Genomic DNA, 23,931 nt, shown 5'->3' on the forward strand with positions numbered 1-23,931 from the left:
TTTTGATGAAGCTGAAGGGTAATTTATTCCCACAGAATTCTGCTTCGTTTTCCCAAATTGCTCTGGGTCGCCCACCTTCCTGTTACCTGCCAACACCTGGCCATGTGCGTCTACTTAGACTGGATAATCCACTGGTTAAGTGTTGAGCAGTTAGGTAACATGTTTTAGACACTGACTTCTGGACAGTAATATTCTGTGTGCTTGTTCCCTTGAAAACGCATCGGGTGCGAATAGCATCCTCCAGAGTTTGCGGAGTCGAGAAAAGCAGAAGCCAAATCCAGGGCGCTTGACTGTAAGGCAGAGCTAAGGCTTCTCTGCAGACCGCCTCGCCTGGACAGAGCAGGCGCCCGGCGCCAGCTGCAGAGATAACCCGAACTCTCACCAGCAGCGGAATGTGCCCCGCGGCGGAGCAGGCTTCCTCAGCCACGTGCACCGGGACGATCACAAGTGCAGCTGGAAGATGGTGCAGCCCCCAGCGTCCCGCCTCCCGAAGCTTCCACCGCAGGAACCTGGGCAACAGGACTAGCCTTCCCGCATCTCCGAGACAGAGGGGCTGCTGAGTCCCACGCCACGATCCTCACGCCCAGGTTCCCCGAAGCTGGGGCGCCACCCCCTTTCCACCGGGACTGGGCGCGGGGCCTCGGGAGTTGTAGTCCTGGGCGGAGCGCGGGCCCCAGGACACTAGCGACGCGGACTCCAGGTCCCGGCGGGCGCCGCGGCGTGGCCTAGGACGAGGGCGCGGCCGAGGGCGAGGGCGTGGCCGCCGGCCCTTTAAACCTACGGGGACGCTCCGAGGGCCGCAGCCGGGGACGGCGCCACGCGGGCTGGACGGTGCGCGGCGGCCGCAGGGCTCTCCGGGGAGGTGCGTACTGGCCCCTACTTCCCAGGACCCTCCCGGGATCACCAGAGAAGGCTCGTGCCCCGGGTCCGGGGACTCGCCTGCCGCGGGCTCCGGGCGCCCACGCGGGCGGGGGCCGGGCTTGGCTTCCCGCACGAGCGCGCGCTTCTGCGGGGCGCAGTGGTCGCGGGGTTGCCGGCGTGTGGCCGCCCTTCTACGGGGCCTGGACCCACACCGGGCTTGCCTGGGGCTTGGCCCCTTGACCGTCCTCACTGCTGCTTGGCTGCCAGCCCCGCTCCTTCAGGCGAGGGCGGGTGACTCCCTGTCCAGATGTTACGGCGCCACCTCAGCCCCGGAGTACCGGTGACTTTAGGGTGGGACGCGGGGGCCCCCGGTGGGTGTCAGAGGGTGGCCACGTTCTGGCGTGGGCTGAGCCCAGGGTAGGCACTCCGAGTCCTGGCGGGAGCTCCCAATCAGGTGATGACTACCTTCCTTTTCCCACCCACACCACCCCCCCCCATACCCCCCGCGGCTTTCACCACTCACTGGACCCTGGACTTTGACCCATCTCTCTCCACCAGGCCGGGGCAGTTGATGGTTTTGGCGAAGTATCTTAAGGTAGCTGGGCCTGCCCCCTCTTCCCCACCTACCTCTTGTCATCCCTCCCACACCTCTACCACCCTGGCTCCCCTCCCTCATGACCGCCTGGATCCTCCTTCCCGTCAGCTTATCAGCATTCTCCATCACTGGCCTATGGACTGTGTGAGTAGAGGGGGGGGGGGGGGGGGGACAAAATGGGCCCAGGCTGAAGAGGGACAGGGCCCAGCCAGGACCCAACAGGAGCTTGATAGCACACACAAAGCCCCGTGTCCTGTTGCAGGCCCCAGGGTGACACCCACGGTCACTGTGGCCGCCTCCAAACCCTGGCCTGATGCCTGGACACGTCCCTTGGGACAGGCTGGCACCACTGCTGTCCAGCAAGGTGGCCCTGACAGACATACTTTTAGCCAGGGCAACTTCCAGAGGTCCTCTAGTTTGTGGCCGTGGCTGTGGGTTCTGGTGTGGCATCAGGGCCATCCCAACTTGAGTCCCTAGCAGGGGCAATGACTATGAACGGGGCCAGAATCCAGGGAGAAGAGAATAGTCGGTGGGGGAAGGCTGGGCTGGGCTGGGGTCACGGGGTGACGGTTCTGTTCCCGCAGGTATGCCATGGCCGTGATGAACCGCCACGTGTGCCCTGTGGAGAACTGGTATGGCGTACTCTGCAGACAGCTTCACTCTAAAGCTCCCTTCATCTCTCTTCCCTCTTGGGCCGGGGCTGCTGCGAGCCAGACGGAGACCCTGGGTCACTGCTCTTCTCTGACATTGGCGCGCCTGCCCCCCAGGCATGGCTTCGTGCCCACTGCTTTCCACCATCCCTTTGCCCCTTGGCTTCTGTCTCAGGCAGGCCCTGGGAAGTGGGCTCTCCTGCCCCTGATAAGGGCGGTCCGGGAGGGTGGTCTCTGAGCGGCCTGAAGTACAGGCCAAAGGGTTCCCCCAATCTACTCTGTCCTGCCTCCAGGTCCTACAACGAGTCCTGCTCTCCTGACCCTACTGAGCAAGGGGGTCCCAAAAGCTGCTGCACCCTGGACGATGTCCCCCTCATCAGGTAAGGCCTGGAAACTGGGCAGAGCAGCGAGACCCAAGGCCCTGATAGACTCCCCGCCAAGCCCTCAAGCAAAGGCCGGTCCCAAAGGGTTTCACAGGAATAATAATTATATTAAGAGCCCTTAGTAACAGTACTGCTTTCCAATGACTGTGTGTCAGGCACTGTGCGGAACATGTTACATGCATGACGTCTGATCCTCCCAGCATTGGGGCAGCTATTGTTCTATTTTATGGGAAATGAAACTGAAACTGAGTATGTCGTCCATTCAGGTCACGCAGCTAGTTAGTGGAGCTGCCTGGATATTTTAAAAATTTTTATATATTTTTATTGAATTCCGAGAGGAAAGGATAGAAACATCAATGATGAGAATCATTGGCTGCCTCCTGCACACCCCACACTGGGGATTGAGCCCACAACTGGGCATATGCTCCAACTGGAATTGAACCTCGACCTCCTGGCTCATAGGTTGACACTCAACCACTGAACCACACCAGCCAGGCGAGATACCTGGGTTTAAGCTCAAGCCCTCTGATTGCCTGGCCCACGTTCTGGCTCAAAGAAAGCCAAACCAGCTACAGGCCTTGACAGTCTCAGGGAGTCCAAGGGGTCTTGGGGTTTGCTAAGCAATTCTGGGTACTCCCTAACTTGTCACACACGAGCTCTGCTTTTTTTTGTAGGGGAGGGGGTACCAATAAGGACCATTTGTTTGTGAAAGACACTGGTCCTTCTCGGTGGCTTAAATTGGGCGCAGATGAAGCAAGAGAAGGCAAGTGGGCCAGAATGGGGGCCCTCTGGTGCTCCTGCCCCTCTCACTTTGTCCTTGCCCCCTCCCCTCAGCAAGTGCGGCACATATCCCCCAGAGAGTTGCCTCTTCAGCCTCATTGGCAACGTGGGTGCTTTCATGGGTGAGTTGTGCCCTGAGCCCCCAGCCAGCCCAGTCCAGCCCACCCCACACACCCTTCCCCCCAGAAATCCCTTGCTCTCAACGCAGCCCACCCAACCAAGGGCTAAAGCAAAAGGGACCACTTCTCTCCCTGCTCCTTAAAGACTACAGGCTGACTCCCACACAGCCACCCTGCTGGCTGGAGCCTGAGGAAACCCAGTTCACCACCTGCCCATCTATTCCCTTCTGGCCCTCAGTGTCTGGAGGGGTGAGAGCTAGCGGGCTCCTGGACGGGCTGGGCCAAAGAAAGGCGCTCATGCTGGCTCCACCCACGCTCTTCCCCAGTGGCCCTGCTCTGCCTCCTGCTCTACGGGCAGCTCCTGGAGCAGAGTCGGCATTCCTGGATTAACACCACAACACTCATCACAGGCTGCACCAACGCTGCAGGCCTCGTGGTGGTTGGAAACTTTCAGGTATACCCCCCCACACACCTCTTGAACGTCCCCTAAAAGGGCATGGCTGTCTGGGGGGGGTCCCGTCTCCTGAGGGTTGACCCAAGCTGCAGGGGCAGCCCCTCAAGGTTGGGGGTGGGGGAGGAGGGCCTGGGAGGGAAAGAGGGAAGAAGAGGGACAGAGAAGAGGTGAAGGGGTGGAGGAGCAGGGCTGCTTCACTGACCAGCACCTCACTCTGGGCCCAGGTGGATCATGCCAAGTCTCTACATTACATCGGAGCTGGTGTGGCCTTCCCTGCCGGGCTGCTGTTTGTCTGCCTGCACTGTGTCCTCTCCTACCATGGAGCCACCGCCCCCCAGGACCTGGCTATGGCCTACCTGCGGATCGTGCTGGCCGCCATCGCCTTTGTCGTCCTGGTCCTCAGTATCCTTCCAGGACAGGGCAGCCAGGAAATCCTCTAGCCCAGCCCTTCTCTCACCCAAGGTGAGGGAGACTGGCACACCTTCCAGACATCACCATCCAGGGTGGTCTCCGCTCCCTCTCCTGGGAGTTCAGGCCCTGCCCTTTGCCCCACCCTAGTTATATATCCAGGAAGGCAGGTGTGTCTCCAGTCCCCACAGGTCCTACTGAGCATTTCCTTAGCCCCATTCCAGGCGGCGTCTTCTTCATCCACGAGAGCTCTCAGCTGCAGCACGGAGCAGCCCTGTGCGAGTGGGTGTTTGTCATCGACATCCTCATTTTCTACGGCACCTTCTGCTATGAGTTTGGGGCAGTCTCCTCAGAGACACTGGTGGCTGCGCTGCAGCCTGCTGGCCGGGCCTGCAAGTCCTCCGGGAGCAGTAGCACCTCCACTCACCTCAACTGTGCCCCTGAGAGCATCGCCATGATCTGAGGGCTGGGGAGGGTGGCTGGCCCAGCCTCCACTACTCCCCACCCCATGTCTTCTCTGCATTCATTTTATACCAAAAACAATTTTGAGAAAGTATTCTGTTGGGATATAGGCTTCCTCACTCCTGGAGGAGTGGCCATCCCACATCCACCTGTGCCATACAGGAGCGGGCCCTGGCAGCTGCCTGAGCTGCGCATGACCCGCTCCCCACTCTAGTATTGTCTTTATGTTTAAAGGTCACACATCCTCAGTCACCCAGCCACCCCTTCAGGTGCCTTTATACCCAGTGCCGAGGCCAGACCACTGGGGTTTCCTGCTGCAGGAACTGGGGGCTGGGAACAGCAAGGGGGATAATGATGGGGGGTGGGGGGGCAGGGGAGGGTGAGCACACCTTAGTCTGTGGGAAGGCCCACTTTTGGGCCCACTGGACTGCACTGGGATTCTTCACTCTGCCCCTTATATTCTTTAGGGCAAGTACACAGGAGAACCATGTGGGTATTTTAGTACTTTTTTTTATATATCTATTAAAAGAATTCTAATTTGCATGTTTGTAGTCTGTTCTGGAGAGTCAGAGGGCCTGGTTCAGGACAGCTTTCCCTCGGCAAAGAATGCCCCTGCAGAGAGTCCTGAGTGCCCGGTGCTCTGAGAGCAGGGCTGACTCCGACAAAGGATGACAGGTACTAGCCCAGCATCCCTTGAGGGCTTGAAGCCCTTTTTGGGCTAAAGAACTGACCGACCTGATCATTTCCTACTTCCTTCCCCCACTCAGAGTCTGGTTTGAAATTTAATTCCTTAGGGGAGGGGGATGGGGAGCATGTAAAGAACGGCTTTAAAATGTTAGGAACCAAAAGAAAGCGCCTGGAATTTCGAAGTTGACTAAAAATTACAGGGGGAAAGGAGCGCATCTTTAAATATCTACTGGGTGCCAGATGGTGACATATTCTGCTTTCCAGCCACGAACACATAGACCCAGTGGCCAGGTTCTTGACCTGGGCTCCACTGCCCTCAGGCCAGCAGGCTTAGCAAGGGAAAGGTATGCAGCCTGGTGCCTTCTGCAGCCCAGGCCCCCTTCCCCAGCAGCAGTCGGGCCCTAAGCAATGCAGCCGCAGGGTGGGTAAAGAAATCTTTAATGAGGATTTGAGGTGCAAGAGGAAGACTTTGTGCAGGGCCAGTGCGTGGCCCCAGCTGCCTCACGTGTACATGGCTCCATGCAGGTTCTCCAGTCGGTGTTTCTCCTGCTCCTTGCGAGCCTGAAGGAAAGAGGGAGGGGCCGCATCTGAAGGCCGGTGGCGAACGGGTGGGCCAGCTCTCCTGGGACTGGCTCACACTGTGCAGGCCCTGGGCATCTGGGGCTCCGCACCAACATTACTGGGAACGCAGCCAGGGCCTACCCAGCTTTGCCAAGTTGGGAGATGAGAGCATGGAGGACAGCCAGAGGGAGCCACCCCCTCCACTTACCACCAGCTCCTTCCTACCTTATCCCGTTTGTGCTCTTCATAAGTATCATCATCGGTGGGCAATTCATGTCGGCAGAGGGGGCAGGAATTTGTCTGGGGAAAAAATAGCAGTGTTCTAGCCCAGATCTGGTCTTTATAAGCCAGTGGTTCTCAACCTTCTGGCCCTTTAAATACAGTTCCTCATGTTGTGACCCAACCATAAAATTATTTTCGTTGCTACTTCATAACTGTAATGTTGCTACTGTTATGAATCGTAATGTAAATATCTGATATGCAGGATGGTCTTAGGCGACCCTTTCGGGTCGTTCGACCGCCAAAGGGGTCGCGACCCACAGGTTGAGAACCGCTGTTATAAGCTACTATCCATCCCCTGCTCCCAATTCTCACCCTGACCCCTCTTCCTTCTCTGATTCCCCCAACAGTTCATAAAAATAAAGGGGCTGGAGAACTGGGCAGGGTGAGCAGTACCTTGCTTAGCCAGGGCAGAATGCAGTTGGAATGGAAGAAGTGATGGCAAGGCATCTCAATGGCAGTCTCCTCCTCCTCGAATTCCAAAAGGCACACGGGGCACTTGAGCTCTTTAGGAGGGAGTGCTCATCAGGAGAGCTGCCCCAGCCCCACCTCCCGGCTCCCACTCCTACAGGTCACCTGCCCCAACCTGGCCTGGAAAACCGAGGGGCCAATCCACAGTCTGGCTTGGGGGGTGGGGGGGCAATGGGGGGCGAGGTCTGGCAGACCTGCCTCAAAGAGCAGAAAGAATCAGTGTTCTCACCAGACCGACAGCCCCTCATGACTGTCCTGGGGAGGCTCTCAACCGCAGTCTTGGCAGCAGGTGGAGGCAGGTGGTGATCCCAATCTACTCCCAACCCCAAGTCTTCAAAGTCCACACTGATGAAAAGCGACCTGAGCCGAAGGACGCGAGGTCAGAAAACCACCCTTTCTCTTCGCCTCCGCACCTCGCCCCCGGCGTCCACCGGTCAAGCAAGACCCTCTCCAGCCGGGAACAGCCACCCCCGTCCGCAGTGCCCAACAGGTTACCGTGCAGCCGTACCCTTTTATGTAATGATGTTTACTTTGAATTTATATTAGTTCACGCAAACACTCCATCCATGCTTTTGTTCCGGCCCTCCGGTCCAGTTTAAGAACCCATTGTGGCCCTCCAGTCAAAAAGTTTGCCCACCCCGTTAAGGGCAGAGCGAGAAGTGATTGACAGCTGCTGTCACGGCCCCAACCACGCAGGCTGCTTACTCCCACGGCACGTAGGAGGCAACGGGCGCCGAGAGGCTGCTCGGGCCCCGCAGGAATGGCCCGGGAAGCCAGACTCCAGCGGCAGCGCGGCGAAGGCGAACTGGTCGCTGCTAAGCCAGGTCCTCGCCCTGCCACGCCCCCGCGGCGCCCTCTCCACCTCCCCGCCCCGCTCCCTCCCGCCCGACTCCCCCGAGTCCACCAGCTCGTCTTCCCGAAACCCCCTACCGGGAGGCCCAGGGCCCATCCTAGGCACCGACTTCCCCTCGAGTCGAGCCTCCGGACTCACTCCTCCGCCCTCCCCCGGCTCTGCCGCCCCAGGTCGCCCGCCTTCTCCAGCCAGCCCCGGCCCGGACACCCGCGCCCGGCCCCGCCGCCCGCCCCGCGCACCCACCTCGCGATCTCCAGCAGGATGTTGGTTCGGGCCTCCCGCTCGGGGGCCGACGGCTCGCAGTCGTGTTCGTCGAAGTAGGACGCCATCTCTGACACAGCAGCCCTCCGACCCCGCGGACTGCGGCTTCGCGGCTCCGGCCAATAAGCTAGCGAGGCGAGAGAAAGTGGCCAATCACAGCACGCGAAAGGCGGACACCGCCGGTCCTCACCCGCACGGAAAGCGGAAGTATTAGCTCTCTCGCCTCTCATTGGCTCGAGTGAGTCAGGTGACCAAAGGCTAAAGCCAATGGCAGGGGCCGGGGCGGATCAGAAAACTTATTTTGGGATCCGAGCCCAGGTTAGACAGGTACGAGGAGTGACGTTTGGGCGCCGTGAGAAGCCGGGTGGGTGCCTGGGATGCAGGGTGTCCTCGGTCGGCTCCGCGGCTCAGAGGGCCTCGGCGATGCAGATGCTGAAGGTCCCGGGCGCAGTCTTCACACTCCAGGGGGAGAAGGAGTCGGCGCTTCCCGCTGCCCTGCCCCGGGCCCACCGGGCACTAATGCACCCCCTGAGCTCTAGTTGGTTCAGGAGTTGGCTCTTGAATCCTCCCCTATCTACCCCCCTCAAACAAAACAAACAAACAACAACAACAAAAACACCTTTGTGCTCATTTCCAACCAGGAAAGGGAGTATCCCTGACGAGGAACCTGTGGCCTTACCTGCTCCTGGTTATCAGTGTGACCTTCAGCCCATTGCTCAACTTCTCCCCTTGCTCCTGTAGAATTAGTGGCTTGAATAAAATAAGTAGTTTGTATTAAGGTCCCCGAAGGAGGTACTCAGGAGGCCGAAAGTGGTGAAGAATTATAAATGTATTAGGTCATCAGAAAACCAGATGGGCTGAGCGCCCAAATGGTGCCAGCACCCAGAGAGGAGAAGTCAGACTCTAGGCGGGCTTTTTCAGCAGGGAATTGCGAATCCCGGGCAAGTCCAGAGGAGAAAGTTGTTGATCTCAGCAAATGGGATGTGGTCTAAGCAAAAGGGAATGTCGGGAAATGATCTAAAGGTCAGTTTCCCAAGGGAGGTGATAAGGATTTGATTATTTGATCAGATTTAATAGATTGTATCCCTGAATACCCATTAGTCTCCTGGAGAGGGGTTGCAGCTTGGGGGGGGGGATTTTTTTTTTAGACTTAACCCTCAAAGATTCTGATGTAACTGATCTAGGCCTGGGTGTGGTATTTTTATAAGTTCCACAAGTGATTCTAACGTGAGGCAGGGTTGAGGACCACAGCACTAGATGATTTGATTGACAAGTTACCATTTATTTGCCACCTAGAACCCTTACATTGATGGATATGGGAGATAAATATCATTATCCCTTTTTACTCACATAAAACCCAAGCCAAGGAAGTGACTTGCCCAAGTTCACGTGGCCTCTAAGTGAAGGCCAAGTGCTCTCCTCCATCTTTCCCAGGGTAAGCAAGATGGTAATGAGCTCACGGGGAGTGTTACCAGACAGGTACCTGGCCGGAGCTGGTCTGCTGGACGGGCTGTAGTGTGTAGGTTCTTGACTCCGTGTAGGCAAGATTTCACAACACAAGTCCAGATGCTTTTGAGGATATGTTTATTAAAGCTGGGGGAAGTGAAACAAGGAAGGGCTTAGGATGGAAGAAGCCATAGGAGAGAGCCTCAGCCAGCTGCTTCTGCTCTCTAGAAAGAAGTGAGCCAACGTGAGGCTGCTGTCAGCTCACTGGAGTCAGAGAAAAGGGGGCCTTGGGGAGAGGTTCAGGGCAGGGCGTTAGCCTTGGATGAGCTGCCCCTGCCCGATGCTCCCCTGGTTACAATTCTCACGGGGTTCCTTAGAGTTTAGGAGATGCATGCCTCAGGGGAAAGAAGAGGGGGAAGGAAAGGCCCAGACATATTCCTGGAAGGGAGAGCGTGCACTGGGGTCCTAAGTTTTGAGGGTTTTAAAGGCTGGGAGTGTGGGGGAAGTCTTAGGGAAGGATCTCAATAGAATATTCCTCAGCTTTTCCAGGTGTATCCTTTCAGGGTTGTGGTGTCCACTGATTGATCGGCGCCAGGGCAGAGGATCATTAGTAATGGAAGTTGGTCCTGGTGTCACCCATCTGGTTTTGCTGTTTTTCCTAAGCCTGGAGCTGAAATACAGCTGAGGCCTAGGTGTTGTTACCTCTAGGACAGTGGTTCTCAACCTTGGCTGCACATTAGAATCACCTGGGAATCTTTAAAATCCTGATTTCTGGGCCTCATCCTCCGGAAATTCTGTTTCTTTGTTATGGGGTGGGGCCACAACATGAGTAACAAAGAAACAGAATTTCCGGAGGATGAGGCCCAGAAATCAGGATTTTAAAAAGATTCCCCGGTGATTCTAATGTGCAGCCAAGGTTGAGAACCACTGCTCTAGGAGGAAAAGTCAGGGAGGTCTAAACTGCACAGATATCGGCCACTGATATGCCAGAGGAGGAAAAGCCACCCTGGTTTTGAGGTCTGGCAGCAATTTTGCTCATTGCTAGGTACCCGGGACTTTCTGCTCTAGTGACCTTCTATAACTTGCCGGGAAATGCTTGGCCAGTTTGTTCAGCTCTGTCTCAATTTCCCCATTCCGCTTGCCAAGGAATTTTCCCAGCTTACTGTCCTACCTCAGAAGTAATGGGTTCTGGTGAGGGGTCCACACAACTCTCAGGTTTGTTCGTATTTCTCTTCCAGTAGCCTTCTCTCTACTTAACTAGGAACTGCTTCTGTTACGCACTTGACCCTGAATTCCCCTTCCTTCCCACACTTGAGTTTGAAATGCAGTTAAGGCCGCCCCAGCTTGGATTACTCTGGTCTTGGCAGGGCCTTCCTTCCTTCTTCCATGGCCTTTACCCAATGATCTTTCCTGTGGCCCTGAAGGCACTGCCTACTTGGCCCCGTGTAGCCCTGGAGCTTTTAAAAAGCCCAAATTCTCTCCTACAGGGCAAACTCCAAGTCATCCTTTGTGACTGCATCACAACACCACAGACACCCTTCCCGTTTTCACTGCCACCTGCCTCATCTGTGACCTGATGCAAAGCTTGAGGGAAACCATGGGCAGAGAAATTAGGAAGGGGGAAGTGTTCAGAGGGCAACAAGTCTAGCCTCTCACTTTGTGATATAAAAATCTCTGAAGTGTTTCCCTCTTTGGCATCCCATCTTGAGTCCCATTGGTCCTCTGAGCATCCCCAAGACATCAGAATCATAACAGATTTCGTTCTCAGGGAAACAGGCTCAGAGGACACCAGTTGAAGGGTCTGGTTTGGGGCTGTTGTGCCTTTACACCTGCACTCCAGAAGGATATGTCTGTGTAGGGTTGGACCAAGTAGGGAAGTGAGAGGAAGGGGCCACTTCCCAAGGAGGGAGTCATTGGGGTGGTAGCCTTTAAGCAGCCCAAGGGGTGGAAGCAGAGCAGAATGAACAAACTGGAGACCTTCAAAGACACACACACACACCCCAGCTGTTAACCAAACAGCACTTTTTAACCAAGCAGCAGTGTTTACTGAGCTCCAAGGGGGGCTGGCCTGGCATGGCCAGTGCAGCAGGCTGCCCTCAAGGGCCAGCCAGTGGCGTGATAGGAGATGCAGAGGTGCACACTTTGGGGCTGCCCTCAGGCGCTCACTGGGGTGGCTCAGATAAGAGCAAATGCCAAAGTTCTTTGGAGACCAGAACCAGCCAGCGTGGCCATTCGGCCTCTCCTCCAGGCCCAACTGGGTCAGTCCCCAGGCCCCGAGGCAGCACCTGAGTCCTGGGCCTGTGGGCCACTGCTGCCCTCACTTCCCTGTGGGAGAAAGATGACCAGCAACACAATCAGGATGATGAGCAGGCCACCGCCCACCACCAGCCCCAAGTAGATACGCCAACGGATGTTCTCCCAGCGCTTCTTCTGGGCCAGGGTCTTGGTTGTCTTGCTGAAAGCTGAGCTCTGTAGATGTCCCCAGACACAGGATAGGAGTTAGTGGTTCCCTAGAGACCTGAAGCCAGCTCCTCCCAATCCCGCCCCAGCAAGGTGTCGTCTCCTCCTGCATCCCTCCCATCTGCATGTTCCCTCTCCCCCACAGCCTGCCCTGGAACCCTCCCAGCCTGACTCCTAGACTCAGACACTGGTGTAGCCTTAACTTGCAGCCCTTTGGGCTAACCTCCAGTTAACCATGCCAATTTTCAACCTTTAGGAAGCTCCACAGCTTCAAACCAAGGCCTACTACCCATTGCATATCTAGGCTAAGGGGCGTCAAGAAACCCACAGGCCCCACACTGGCCCTCAGGTCCCACCAAGGGCCTGGAGGTACTGAGCACAGCCTATGAGCTCCCTATCAGGGCTCCTACCAGCCTCTCCCTCCCGCCTCCCTGTTTCCCCAGGCCTCACACCATGTTCAGGAGTTGGTCGGAACGCTGCTGCAGCTCCGAGAGTTTCCCATCGCGCTCCAGGACCATGTCAAAGTTGTTGAGCATGATTTCCGTCACCTCATCCGCCTGGCGCTGGCACTGCTCCAAATCTTTCCCTGCCTGGACACAAAGCCCAAGGTCAGGGCTGAATGAAGCTCCCACCCGGCCCTCACCTGGTACTGAAATCTAGAGGTCTCCTTGCTCTGTGGTGTGTGTGTATGTGTGTGTGTGTGTGTGTGTGTGTGTGTGTGTGTGTGTGTGTGTGTGATGTATGGCAGGGGAAACAGCATCTTTCATGTAAGGATATATGTGTGGAGTAAAGGGCCACCTCCTGGGTGTGTATGGCTCACCTTGGTCTCACAGGCCCCTCCTCTTGCCCATCAAAGCAGGTCCTAGGATAGCCAGCTTCCTCTAAGGTGCCCCCGGATGGGACCTTCCCAGAACCCCACCCTTCCACAAAGCAGATACTTTTCTCACCTGCTCTAGGGTGGCCTCTAGCCGATGGTTCTAGGATGGCACACTGGCCCTCTGGCTTCCCCCAGCAAAGAAGAGGAAACCAAGCTACTTGGCTAGAGCCCAGCTAGAAAGATCCACCCCACAGAGCTAGAAAAGTACTTCTGGACCATCACACGTCATAGCCTCTGCCTAACCCACAGGCACACACAAAGACACAAACTGAGATCCGCTCTCCCTCCTTGGGCCTCTGAGTGGTCAGGCCAGTTCTGACCAGGCTTGGATCTTACCCAACAAAAGCACCCAGCTCATTTTAGAGGACTGGGAAGGGAGGTGCAGGGTCCAATTTGGGGGAAGTTGGGAGGACAGGGGAGAGGGGAAAAAGCATGGGTCACACACAAGAAAAGAACCAGGCTTTGGACACATGCAACTGAGAGAGACCCAGGGCAGGAGGTCCTGGTTGGACGGCTGGAGGTCCAGGAGCAGGTTGAGACACAGATCAGGGGGATGAATATGAGAGGATTAACAAACCACAGCAATTCCCTCCTCCCATTCTAGTTCCCCACAGCCCATCCCTCTTCTCATCTCCTCTCCACAGAGCATGGGTCAAGCTCCCTTTCCTGCCATACCATATTGTCCATTGTCTACAGTAGACGCTTTGGCACTTGACTGAATTCCACTTAAAACCACAGAAAGGGAAGGTATCTGGTGGTTACAGAGGGCCACCTCCTACTCAGGCAAGAATCTTCATTCAGGATCCTTGCACACAACCTCCAGGCAGCCCCAGCTCATGAGTCTACCTCCCCAACTGGGCCACAAGCTCCCAGAGGGAGGGCAGGGCCCAGTGCCCTTCTTTTGTCTGCCTGGAGTCAGGGCCCCGGGAGACCAGCACAGTGCTGGCCATTGCGAGGACTCGGTGAGTGAGTCATTTGCATTATAGCCTGTCCAAAAGCAACTCTTATTTTCAAGAGCTGTTACCCCCGTGTGTTTATCTAGCCCAGCAGGAGTTTCGAGGGGTAAACCAAAGTAGGTCAATATTTGCTCATGAGCTAGAAAAGAAATATTTGCTTCAAGAGGCAAACCATGGTAGACGGGTATGCTCACCGGCCAGGGGAGCAGTACTGAGGAGCAAGGAGGAATAACATGACCACTATTATGATGACTAGATTATTCAACAAGGTTCCATTCTGTGGAGTCTCTCGCGTTCAAACAGTACAAGGCATCCTCACATTCAGATTGTCTGAGGCAAAAACTTGGGAATGGACAAAGATTTGAAAATGAGAATCACTGCTAGAGGTTGGTGGGACGTTGGATGTTTATTTTTTCTACTCTGAAGACTACAGCTGTTGTTTTTCTCCTCCATGGGGTGACATTGGGTCACATTCTGTAGGAGAGCCAGCTGTACCTCCCACTGCAGTCCGCAGCCTCCTTCCCCCACTAGGCACCAGGCCTGTCTGGACCCCAGATGGTTCCAGGCCTAAAGGAACACATTCGCTCCAAGGAACACAGAGGCCTCAGACTGAAGTCTCTGGCCCTCCTTGGCCCCACTCAACTAAAGAACTACAGGATGTGGAAGGAGGTAGCGACCAGAGATCAAGGCCAAGCTGCCCGCTGCCACATTGAATGCAGCCTAGTGCCTGGCACGCAGAAGCCATTTGGGAAATATTTTCTGAATCAATTGTGCCTGTTCTTAAGAAGATCCCTAAAGGCTGAGGAAAGAGCCATAGACGATACAATTAGAAAAGAGTCGAGTTACACTGGGAGATGGAAATAGGGAGTATGAGAGCTGCCCACAGAGCAGTGGTTCCTGAGAACCTTCATAGAGTGGGTGGGGTGAGCCCTGGAAGACTGGGGTGGAGCTGGGGCATTCTCGAGGGCTAGGCAAAGGGTAAGGGTGGAGGGGCAGGGTGGGCCAGAGAAAAGTCAAGAAGAGGATGCGCAGGCCCCGGCTGGGCGTCTCGGTTGGTTAGAGCGTTGTCCCGATAGGCCCAAGTTGCAGGTTTGGGCACATACAGGAACCAACCAAATGAATGCATAAGTAAGTGGAACAACAAATCAATCGCTCTCTCTCTCAAGTCAATAAAAATAATAATAATAAAATAAATTTTAGAAAAGAAGAGGAAGCTCACTTGGAGGGAGGGATGGTACAGGTCTCTGAGCCAAGGGCGACACTGCAGAGGTGCTTCAGGATAATCTATCTGTTGGTGGTAGGCTGGCATGTTTGGAAGTGAGAGAACTTAAAACAGAGAGGCCAGCCAGACAGGGTGAGAAGAGAAGTGCCATCAGTAAGTGTGTGAGATGTCCACTGGGGGCGAGGGGGTGGGGAGGGAGGCAGAGAATGTAGAGGATGGGGGTATCGGGCGGGGGCAGCGGGGGGGGGGGGGCACTTCCAAGTCCTTTCAGGGGCCTGAAGAGCTTGAGGTTGTGAGCAGGGGGAGAGGGAGCAGCAGTATAGTTGGCAGACAGAGGGTGGGAGTTCTCCAGGAAATGTGATTGACAGACAGTTATCCTCTGTACAGAATATCCCTCCTTTGACACTCAAGTGTCCCATCAGATATTTCCAGGCCAATTGCCTTTGGTTCCTCTGAAAACAAAACTCTCAAAATCTCTCTCACCCTCGTATCTCTCCTCATGACCAAGGACGTGACCTTTCTGACCTTCCACTTCCTCATCTATAAAGTGATGACAATAATAATATCTACCATGATGTAAGCTAAGACATGTGACATATTATAAATAGCGTCCTTAGTACAATACCTGACACACCCTAGATGCTCGATAAATAATAGCTATTCTTACTGATATAGCCCAACTTTCCCCAGCTTTTTATTTTTTAATATATTTTATTGATTTTTTTACAGAGAGGAAGGGAGAGGGATAGAGAGTTTGAAATATCGATGAGAGAGAAACATCAATCAGCTGCCTCCTGCACACCCCCTCCTGGGGATGTGCCCGCAACCAAGGTACATGCCCTTGACCGGAATCGAACCTGGGACCTCTCAGTCCACAAGCTGACGCTCAATCCACTGAGCCAAACCGGTTACGGCTCCCTAGCTTTTTTTTTTTTTTAATAGTCAGATCCCAAGCACTACACAATACTGGGGCTCAATAAAATCTTTTAGATATTTTTACAGAATATACATCCAAACCAGCTCTTCTTTATGGTAAACGTGTGCCCTTAATTGTTTCTAACCTAAATACAGAACTTTACATGGGCCTTTGAGAACCTGCATCTAGTTTATTCCCATCAGGCACTACAGGCTATTGAGGTTTTACCTCTTGACAGTAATAACAGCCACCATTCAATGGACACCACTCTAAGCCAAGCACCGCGCTAGCTGTCAGTTCACTTTATCTCATATAATCGTCACAATAATCCATTGAGGACAGTACTATTATCCCAGTTTTATAAGAAACTGAGGCTCGGAGGGGTTAAAGCACCTGGGCAAGGTCACAGAGCCAGTGAGGAAACGACCTGAGAGTTGAACCAACATAGACTCCAAGGACCACATTCTGAATGCTTGTGCTAACCCGAATGCAGGCACGGGGAGGCCAAAGGCTTCAGCTGACTGGCCAACGCCTCACCAGGCCTTTGGATGCTGCCAACTCAACTTGTATGCATGTGAAGAAGTCCAAACCCACATGCTTTGGGCAGTACATGAGAGAGGGCCGTCTAAAAGATGAATGAGTTCAAGTCATCATCCATTCAATCTCCATCTGTCCTATCACTGTTCCTGCTCCACCCCTGATATCCATCATGTCCATCCAGCACAAAGGAAACACAAGAAATATCTGATTGAATGGATTAGAGAAGGGAAGGGAAAGGAAGAAGGACCAGGTAGGGAAGGGGGCTGGGCAAAAGGAAGGGATCGAGCTGTGGGCAGAGAAAGGGGCAAGAGCGCAAGAACAGAGGAATGGGGATAGGAGAAAGGGGGGAGGGGGAGATCAATTTATTCTTCCCAAGCTCTGATCTACCATTTGCCTCAAATGAACCTGTGAGAGTCCCAGAGTTTCCCAGCTTCCCGCAATAAATTACCCTGCCCTCAGCTTTCGTTTCAGGAGTTCTTTCTTCTCCCCGCAGGCTAACCCCTCTCCCCGCGTGATCCCTTGCCCTGCACACTGGGAAGTGGGCTCTGGACTCTGTCCCATTCTCAGAGCCTCCCTCAGTTTCCTGGCACGGCCTTACAGCTCAGCACTACCTTCCTGCCCAGCTTCCTCTTCCTGCCTCCAGTTCCCCGGAGATGAGGCCATGCTGGCATGGCAACCACTAGCGGCCCTTCCATCCCGCCTCCGCCAGCCTCTCTACAGCAGCACCTTAAAGCACCAAGCCTGCTTCCCGCTGGGCCCATCTTCCCACGGGGAGGGGAGGACAGCAACTGCCACCACCTGTTCCTGACACCTTTGCCTTGGAGATGGCAAGTGAGGGCAGAGCCCAGAATCTGGAGCCAGGGTGGCGGAGTGGCGATGACTCAACTCAGGAATGTGTCCCCAGATAGGGGTGAGAAGGGAGTTAGGCCTCTGCCACACTCTGATAACTTCAGTGGAACTTTTAAACAACTTCCTTCCTCTTTCACCCCCTAAAACCTGCCATGGGCTGGCTCAACCTCCAACCACCCCATCTGCTCAGGTGCCTACTTCCCCTGCCAGGCTTGCCTCCTCACAGCCCCAGGGCGGGCTGAGGCGGTCATCACATTACCTACCACTTCTCAGGAGGAGTGCCAGGCAGGTAGGTCTCTGCCATTCTATCTCCTTTAACCTCCCACGGACCGACCCATGGACCGACCCAGCAGGGCAGGTATCGCTGACCCACTTCTCGGGGGAGGAAAAGGAGGCTCAGGGAGGGGAGGTTAAGTGACTTGCCCCGGGTCACAGAGCCGGGAAGTGGCCACCACCAGGCTCTCAGCCTGACCCTGAAGCCGATGCTGGTGTAATCACTTGGCTCAGAAAGTGGAGCCAAGTCCCGCTCACTCCGCGCGGGGCAGCCGGGATGGGGCTCGGGCCACACTTTCCGAAACTCCCTGGCTCAAGGTCAGCGGAGGGGCTGACCCAGCCCGGCCCCGGCAGCGGTAGCCTCGCCCGGGGACTGCAGTCACGGAGGACGCCCCCACCCTCGGACAACTGTCACACCCGCTTTGCTCGTCCTCTGCCCCTCGCCCGGCCCACCCTACCCGCGTGGCCCCTCACCATCGCTGCTGCCGCTGCTGAGCTCGCTCTTGCTCCTCTGCCCACAGTGGCCCCCGTGCCAGAGATCGGGAGGAAGCAGAGGGGCGGGGCAGGGCGGGGCGGAGGGGGGGGCGCCTTCCCCCACAACCGAGACCAAGTTCAAATTAAACCGAAAGCAGAAGGCTGCGGCGACCCGGTCCATAGGGCAGGGCGCCTCCTCCTGGGCCAGCGGACCCAGCTTCGGAGGACTCCCCAGCCTCCTGCACTGGGGCTAAGTTTGAGCAGCCGGGCACCAGGTCTGCACGCTGGCCACACCTCGGCCCTGGAGCCGGCTCTGGGAGGCATCTCTGGGGCTGCCTCCAAGATCAGGTAGACGGGGCTTACCTGGGGTGGCATGCTGCAGTCATTCTAGGGGGGACTGCAGGAGCACCACTGTCAGGCACTGTGCTAGGTGTCCGCAGGGTCTTCACCACCGTGGTGCGCGCGTCTCACCCATAACCATAAACAGACCCCCCCCCCCCAAAAAAAAAAGTTTTGTAGTTTTTAAAATATGTTTACTGATGGGTTGATTTGAAAGACAGAGACATCGATTTGTTGTTCCACTTGTTTATGCATTCATTAGTTGGTTCTGCATTCATTTGCTCTGACTGGGATCGAACCCTGGCAACCCTGGCATATGAGGACAACTGAGCTACCCGGCCAGCGCCCAAAGTTTCAAAACTAAAGGAAGTTTATTCACAGGAAGCATTGTGCATGCACTACTGTACATTTTAAAATGCTCAATTGTATGTTATGAGAATTTCACCTCAATTGAAAAAGAAAACAGACCATCGTGGAGAAGGTGCAGCTCTAGCTTTTCTGTATTTCCCCGGGAGGGCAAGCGCAGCCCTGCCCTGATGTGATCCTGCTCCCCAGAGGCTGTGCGAGGCTGGTGGCTTACCGCCCCTCCAGCGCCCTCCGGAAGGTGAATCTCCCCATCTGGGCGCTCTCCTCATGGCTGCAAAGAAGTCAACAGCCACCTTTTCACCCAGCCCATGCCACCCTCAACATATTAAATGTGGCCCCTCTTGAGGAAGGGGTTGAGGGCTTCCTCCCTGGGGTTGAGCCCCTGTGAGCACAGACCTGACCCTCATCCTGGACAGTCTGGGTCCCAAGAAAGAGGTTTCAGCCAAGTTCCTTGTCCCTGGAGACTTAGGAGGGGCCTGAGGAGACAGAGGATGGACATGGTTGTGGCAAAGATTACCAATGAGTCTCTTCTGTGCTCTCCTCCTCCCTCCCCAAAACAGGTTAGCTTCCATTTTGGAAAGCCTATGAGGGCAATAGGGACAGAGAGCAAGAACTCTTCCCCCAAACCAAGGCAGACCGGGCACTGGAAAGAGGAAAGAGTGACAATGACGATGGAACCTGGTGGGGAGGAGGGAGGCTCAAAGACAGAGTCCCATTGTACATGGAGGGGAAGGAGGGCCATAGGCCCTGTCCTGTGATACTGACTGTGCTCAGCCACGGGACCTGGGGGAGAGATGCTCACCCCCTTAGGTCAGCTGAGACCCGGAGTCCCTGCTCAGTCCCAGAAGGACAAGAGCAGACAAAAGACAAATAGAATTTGCAAAAACCACAAGAGAAGGAAAAGCAGTCCAGGTCCTCTCAACCCTGCTCTAGACTACAACAGGGCCACAGAACAGAAATGGCAATGATGGGAGAGGCAGATGGCCCTTAACCAGGTTCCTGGGTGCTCGGCCCAGGAAGGCCTCATGTCGCGGTTAATGCTTCCAGCAGAACAGTAATCCAGCGACATGGCAAGGCCCAAGGGGGACACTTAGCAGTCTGGCCCACCACCCTCCACCGCTGTGAAGGTTTTGAAATTTCCATGTGCCAAGGCTCCCAGAAAAGTTTTGTTCTTGAGACCTGTGACAATGAACGGAAGAAGGGGGAATAAAGAAAAACAGGGAGGCTTCAACTCTCTTCTCCAAACATGCACTCTCCACCCCTCCAACAACTCAGGCCACAAACGGGAGAATCCGGGGCGTGCTCGGGGAGAAAAGGGCCAAAGGCCGAATGCAAGAGGAGAAAGCACCTCACAAACGTAGGGATCCTGAAGGGTCTTTATTGCCTACCAGCCACCATCAGTGTCCCAGCCTCATGCTGGGCTCTCCCCTGAGGACCTGGGGAATGTGGCCACAGTCCAGCTCTCTCCTTCCAGGGGATCAAGGTATACTTCCTGGGGCAGACAACGTAGCAGAGGGCCTCAGAGTGAGGGGCAGAGGGCTGAGCAGCATTCCCTGTGGAGAAGGACGGGAGAGGGGGCCCTTCTTGACGCCCACCATGGAGGGATGTCTGGAAGAGGAGGGCGGGGCGGTGTCATCCTAAGAGGGAATGACACCAGAGGCAAAGAGCACAATGAAGAGGATGATGATAAAAACGATCACACAGATGAGGACAATCATCTTCACGTTCTTCCACCAGAACTTCCGAGCCACTTTCTGCGATGTTGTCTTGAAGTGCTCCGACTGTAGGGGGTAAGGTAGAGTGAGTCGGTTCCTCCTCCCACTGGAACAATAGTACAAATACAGGCCCCCACGCCATACACCTACATATTTAAGTGGTAAGCTGAAGTAACAGGCTGCTAAATAGAAAATGCCCTGTCCTCCTACCTTGACAAACATACCTTCATAACCCTCTGGTGGGCCAAGTTTGAATTTAGAAATCTTGGACTCGCCCTGGCCCCCTGCCCACCCCCCTCTCTTCTTACCCCTGCACTGTCATGCACATTGTGGGGACTTTCACACATGCTCACACCCAGGGGTGTGACCCTGGCAGGGCAATCCACCCCTTAGGAGGGTAGACACTGGGGCCAAGGAGAACAGAGTCAGGTTCCATGATTCCTTGCCTCCTGGGGACTGCTGAAGTTGGAGGAGAGGGGCCAGGGCGATATGGTGGTTGGAAGTGAGGGAACGTGCTTTCTCTCCAAACTGGGGTTGCAGTAACTAAGTTTCATGCTCCCCAGGTGAGGCTGTGGAAAGAAGCCCTAAGTCCCAAGGAGACAACAGAGCTGTGCCCAGGATTACACGTGGGACTCAGAAAGCCCTAGCCAGTGTGTCCCCTTGGACAAGAAACTTAGGCTCCAGCCTTTGCTGAACTTTAGAGGAACTCCCTTCCTGAGCACCTGGCTGGAGGCAGAGAAGAATGAGGTCAAGCAGATGTGTGGGAGATGTTATTCTAGCCTCAGCTCACACAGGACCCCATCAAAGAATGTCACCGCTCTTCCCAGCGTCTTTTTAAAGCTGACTCAGCAAGCCTCTAGCAGTTTTCACCCCCTGCCTAATAACTCCCGGAGAAGGCCAAAGGGCCTTAAGAGGATTTTCCAAAGCCAATATTTTGCCCTGGGGAGGTCAGGTTCAAATGACTGCCAAGGGCAGCTTTCAAAAGGAAAATCAACTTCGCAGAAGAGAAGCCGAAGAGTGCCTAGATTCTTAGAAAACGCCTCCATGGGTCAGCCCCCACCCACCAACCCCGGTCACTGGACCTATTCCCTGGGCCCGAACCAATCGGTGGAGTAGAACGGGATCAGAAGCGAGGACTGGGCTAACATCAATTCCCAAAACAGGTGAAGAGGCAGGCTTCCCTCCTGTTCATTTTGCTCCCAACACCACCAGCCCCCAAATTCCCAAAGATCCTCCCTCCCTCTCTTCCTCTGGTCCCCAGTGGGCTCCCCATCTCACTGTGGCTTCCAGATCCTCTGTCTTGTTGCGAAGATGGTCCAGGTTTTCTCCTCGGGCCAGGATCCGCTCCACATTCTGGGTCATAATATTCTTGACTCCCTCCACCTCACTTTGCAGGTTCCGCACTCGGTCATTTCCTTCACCTCCACTGGCCTCCTCCTAGGCAGCAACGCAGGGGTTAATTAAGCCAAGTGGCAGAGGAACTGAGACGCAGCCTGGAGGCCAGAGGAGGGGAATATCTAAGGTGGACTTTAGCTTTTGGCCATGCTTGAATTGTTTACAAACAGAATGTTTTCAGGTTCTCAGGGCCTCTGCCAATGAAAAGAAGCACACCACTGAATCCCTCTCTACTACTCCCTTGCTCCTCAAAGAAGGTCAGAGAAGACAGCTGAGCTGGCATTGCAAAATGCAAAACCCCACCATTTACCAATTCCCAGATCCTACAGTGTCCTCATTAAAAACGTCTGTGCTGGCCCTAACTAGTGTTTAGTGGTTAGAGCAGGGGTGGGCAAACTTTTTGACTCGAGGGCCACAATGGGTTCTTAAACTGGACCGGAGGGCCGGAACAAAAGCATGGATGGAGTGTTTGTGTGAACTAATATAAATTCAAAGTAAACATCATTACATAAAAGGGTACGGTCTTTTTTTTTTTTTTTTTTTTTAGTTTTATTCATTTCAAACGATCCGGATCCGGCCAGCGGGCCGTAGTTTGCCCACGGCTGGGTTAGAGCATCGGCCCAAGGACTGAAGGGTCCCAGGTTCAATTCTAGTAAAGGGCATGCACCTTAGTTGCAGGCTCAATCCCCTGGCCCCATCAGGGAGCGTGTGGGAGGCAACCAATCGGACGTATCTCTCACATTGATGTTTCTCTCTGTGTCTCTGCCCCTCCCTTCCATTCTCTCTAAAAATCAATGGGAAAAAAAATATCGTCTGGTGAGGATTAACAACAACAATAAAAAATGTCTGCGCTGGCCAGTAGAACACCCTCACCTGGCACAACCCTCCCTCTCTCCACGGGGGCAGCTGGAGAGCTGTTCTGGCACCCGCCTCCTGGGCAGCCCAACTGCTGTGACCCAGAACGCCAACAACCAGGCTCCAAGTTCCTCACAAGGCCCATGACAGCAAGCCGTTGGGCCACAACTTCTGCTTCTCCCCGATCCCCCATTTAGCGCCATGTGCAAGCATGTCAAACTCGCGGCCGGCGGGCCACATGCCTCGTTTATTTGGCCCCTGTTAGCCTTTGAGTTTGACATGCTTGTACAGGAACCAAACAATCACCAGTTAAGTTGATATTAAGTAAAAACAGCAGCCTGGGCACTGGGGGAAATGGAGGGCAAGTCCTCCCTGCTTAATGCCTCACCCCCAAGCTTCACGATAAGGTTTTTGAACAAGGAAGAGAAAACGTTATTAAGCTCCTCCCTCCCCAGACCCACTGGATCTCCAAAAACAGGGCAGGGTGTGGATCCACAGTAGATTATCTCAGAGAACCAACTTCTGGTTCTTTTACGAACTCTTAGTTCTTCCTTATGTTTATAAAGAGGGGGCCAACTCCTTGGACTCAGAGAGACAAATTCTTTGGGTTTCTCAATAGGATAAAGTGAAAGGCAGAGGGGGGAGCTGAGCTGGAATGTACACTGGGAAACAGCAGCGCTGCCCAGGAATGTCACATCACCTGCTGGGGCGGGGTGGGAGGGTGGCGGGAACTGGGGGAGGAGATGAAGGGCCCTTCGGGCAACTCCTTGCCTGGAATTCGCATTCCTCACTCCCACCGAGGCCCTGCTCTAGGCCCAGCCGGCACTGAGGTCGGGGGGAGGAGGGGAGTAAAGGGGCAGGAACACCGACTTCGGCAGCTCAGAGCTATTTGCAGTTAGTTGTCAGCGCTGGCCCAGCCCTCTAACTTGCCACCTTCTCAGCTTTCCTGATGCCCAGGCCCCTCTGGCTTGTCTTTAAATCACCCCCTTCCTAGTTCCCAGCTCACTCACCATGTCTCAGCAGCTCAGGCCAGTCAGCAGCAGAACTCGCCTAGTCTGTCTCCTCCGAGGGCGGCCCTGAGTTCACTTCCTGCTCCAAGTTTCAGCCCGCCTCCCCCCCTCCCCACCTGACAGCCGGAGCAGCTCCAGCCACACCTCACGCAGGTTCCTCCAGGTAGGCGGGCACCCTCCTCGGCCCTCCCAGTCTCCTCCCAAACCCAGGCTCAGGCTTAAAGCGACCAGACTCCCCGGCACCCAGAGTCTTCTAACTTGTCAGGAGTCAGAAAAGAAAGAGGAAGCAGCCCGCCCAGGTTTCCTAAAGCTGTCCCGCTGGCTGATACAGAGAGGGCAGCCGGCTTCTATCTATGTCCAAATATCTGACTCCAGTTTGTAGAGATTGAAATAAACCTGGGATGGGACAGTAAG

The 23,931-nt window shown here is 55.0% G+C and overlaps 4 protein-coding genes across 6 annotated transcripts; 1 reads left to right on the forward strand and 3 right to left on the reverse strand.

The window, feature by feature from the left end:
* The first annotated feature begins 589 nt into the window (after positions 1-589).
* TMEM150A (transmembrane protein 150A) lies at positions 590-5,253 on the forward strand. 3 transcript variants are annotated; one of them, XM_059659280.1, is made up of 8 exons: positions 590-862; positions 1,420-1,600; positions 2,041-2,223; positions 2,400-2,486; positions 3,324-3,391; positions 3,715-3,842; positions 4,067-4,304; positions 4,464-4,599. In XM_059659280.1, the coding sequence occupies exons 2-7, from the start codon at positions 1,536-1,538 to the stop codon at positions 4,280-4,282; spliced, it is 747 nt and encodes a 248-aa protein (XP_059515263.1). In that variant the 5' UTR covers positions 590-862; positions 1,420-1,535; the 3' UTR covers positions 4,283-4,304; positions 4,464-4,599. The 3 variants fall into 3 exon arrangements, with proteins under 3 accessions (XP_059515263.1, XP_059515261.1, XP_059515262.1); XM_059659278.1 differs by having other exon boundaries at positions 714-862; positions 4,067-4,244; positions 4,475-5,253; XM_059659279.1 differs by having other exon boundaries at positions 721-862; positions 2,041-2,088; positions 4,067-4,244; positions 4,475-5,253.
* Positions 5,254-5,820: 567 nt separating this feature from the next.
* On the reverse strand, positions 5,821-7,964 carry RNF181 (ring finger protein 181). The gene is made up of 5 exons (XM_059659281.1): positions 7,807-7,964; positions 6,940-7,070; positions 6,636-6,745; positions 6,186-6,260; positions 5,821-5,960 (listed from the first exon to the last, which is right to left on the reverse strand). The coding sequence occupies exons 1-5, from the start codon at positions 7,890-7,892 to the stop codon at positions 5,901-5,903; spliced, it is 462 nt and encodes a 153-aa protein (XP_059515264.1). The 5' UTR covers positions 7,893-7,964; the 3' UTR covers positions 5,821-5,900.
* A 3,328-nt stretch (positions 7,965-11,292) lies between these two features.
* Positions 11,293-17,976, reverse strand: VAMP5 (vesicle associated membrane protein 5). Its single transcript, XM_059659283.1, has 3 exons — positions 17,838-17,976; positions 12,183-12,320; positions 11,293-11,739 (listed from the first exon to the last, which is right to left on the reverse strand). The coding sequence occupies exons 1-3, from the start codon at positions 17,838-17,840 to the stop codon at positions 11,530-11,532; spliced, it is 351 nt and encodes a 116-aa protein (XP_059515266.1). The 5' UTR covers positions 17,841-17,976; the 3' UTR covers positions 11,293-11,529.
* A 1,924-nt stretch (positions 17,977-19,900) lies between these two features.
* On the reverse strand, positions 19,901-23,657 carry VAMP8 (vesicle associated membrane protein 8). Its single transcript, XM_059659284.1, has 3 exons — positions 23,518-23,657; positions 21,536-21,694; positions 19,901-20,323 (listed from the first exon to the last, which is right to left on the reverse strand). Exons 1-3 carry the CDS (start codon positions 23,518-23,520, stop codon positions 20,180-20,182), a joined length of 306 nt encoding a protein of 101 aa, XP_059515267.1. The 5' UTR covers positions 23,521-23,657; the 3' UTR covers positions 19,901-20,179.
* Positions 23,658-23,931: the final 274 nt, after the last annotated feature.

This window comes from Myotis daubentonii, chromosome 12, assembly GCF_963259705.1.
Source record: "Myotis daubentonii chromosome 12, mMyoDau2.1, whole genome shotgun sequence".
Classification (NCBI taxonomy): domain Eukaryota; kingdom Metazoa; phylum Chordata; class Mammalia; order Chiroptera; family Vespertilionidae; genus Myotis; species Myotis daubentonii.

What these genes read in the sequence shown, in the direction of transcription:
- RNF181 (XM_059659281.1), bottom strand. Translation starts at nt 7,892, where the DNA reads ATGGCGTCCTACTTCGACGAACACGACTGCGAGCCGTCGGCCCCCGAG. An exon ending in ATCCTGCTGGAGATCGCGAG is followed by an intron (nt 7,071 to 7,806) that starts GTGGGTGCGCGG and finishes CCTTCGGCTCAG; the next exon opens with GTCGCTTTTCATCAGTGTGG. An exon ending in TTCTGCCCTGGCTAAGCAAG is followed by an intron (nt 6,261 to 6,635) that starts GTACTGCTCACC and finishes TTTTTTCCCCAG; the next exon opens with ACAAATTCCTGCCCCCTCTG.
- VAMP8 (XM_059659284.1), bottom strand. An exon ending in CAGAGGATCTGGAAGCCACA is followed by an intron (nt 20,324 to 21,535) that starts GTGAGATGGGGA and finishes TACCCCCTACAG; the next exon opens with TCGGAGCACTTCAAGACAAC.
- TMEM150A (XM_059659278.1), top strand. Translation starts at nt 1,536, where the DNA reads ATGACCGCCTGGATCCTCCTTCCCGTCAGCTTATCAGCATTCTCCATC. An exon ending in GACGATGTCCCCCTCATCAG is followed by an intron (nt 2,487 to 3,323) that starts GTAAGGCCTGGA and finishes CCCTCCCCTCAG; the next exon opens with CAAGTGCGGCACATATCCCC. An exon ending in CTTTGTCGTCCTGGTCCTCA is followed by an intron (nt 4,245 to 4,474) that starts GTATCCTTCCAG and finishes GCCCCATTCCAG; the next exon opens with GCGGCGTCTTCTTCATCCAC.
- VAMP5 (XM_059659283.1), bottom strand. An exon ending in CCGACCAACTCCTGAACATG is followed by an intron (nt 11,740 to 12,182) that starts GTGTGAGGCCTG and finishes GGACATCTACAG; the next exon opens with AGCTCAGCTTTCAGCAAGAC.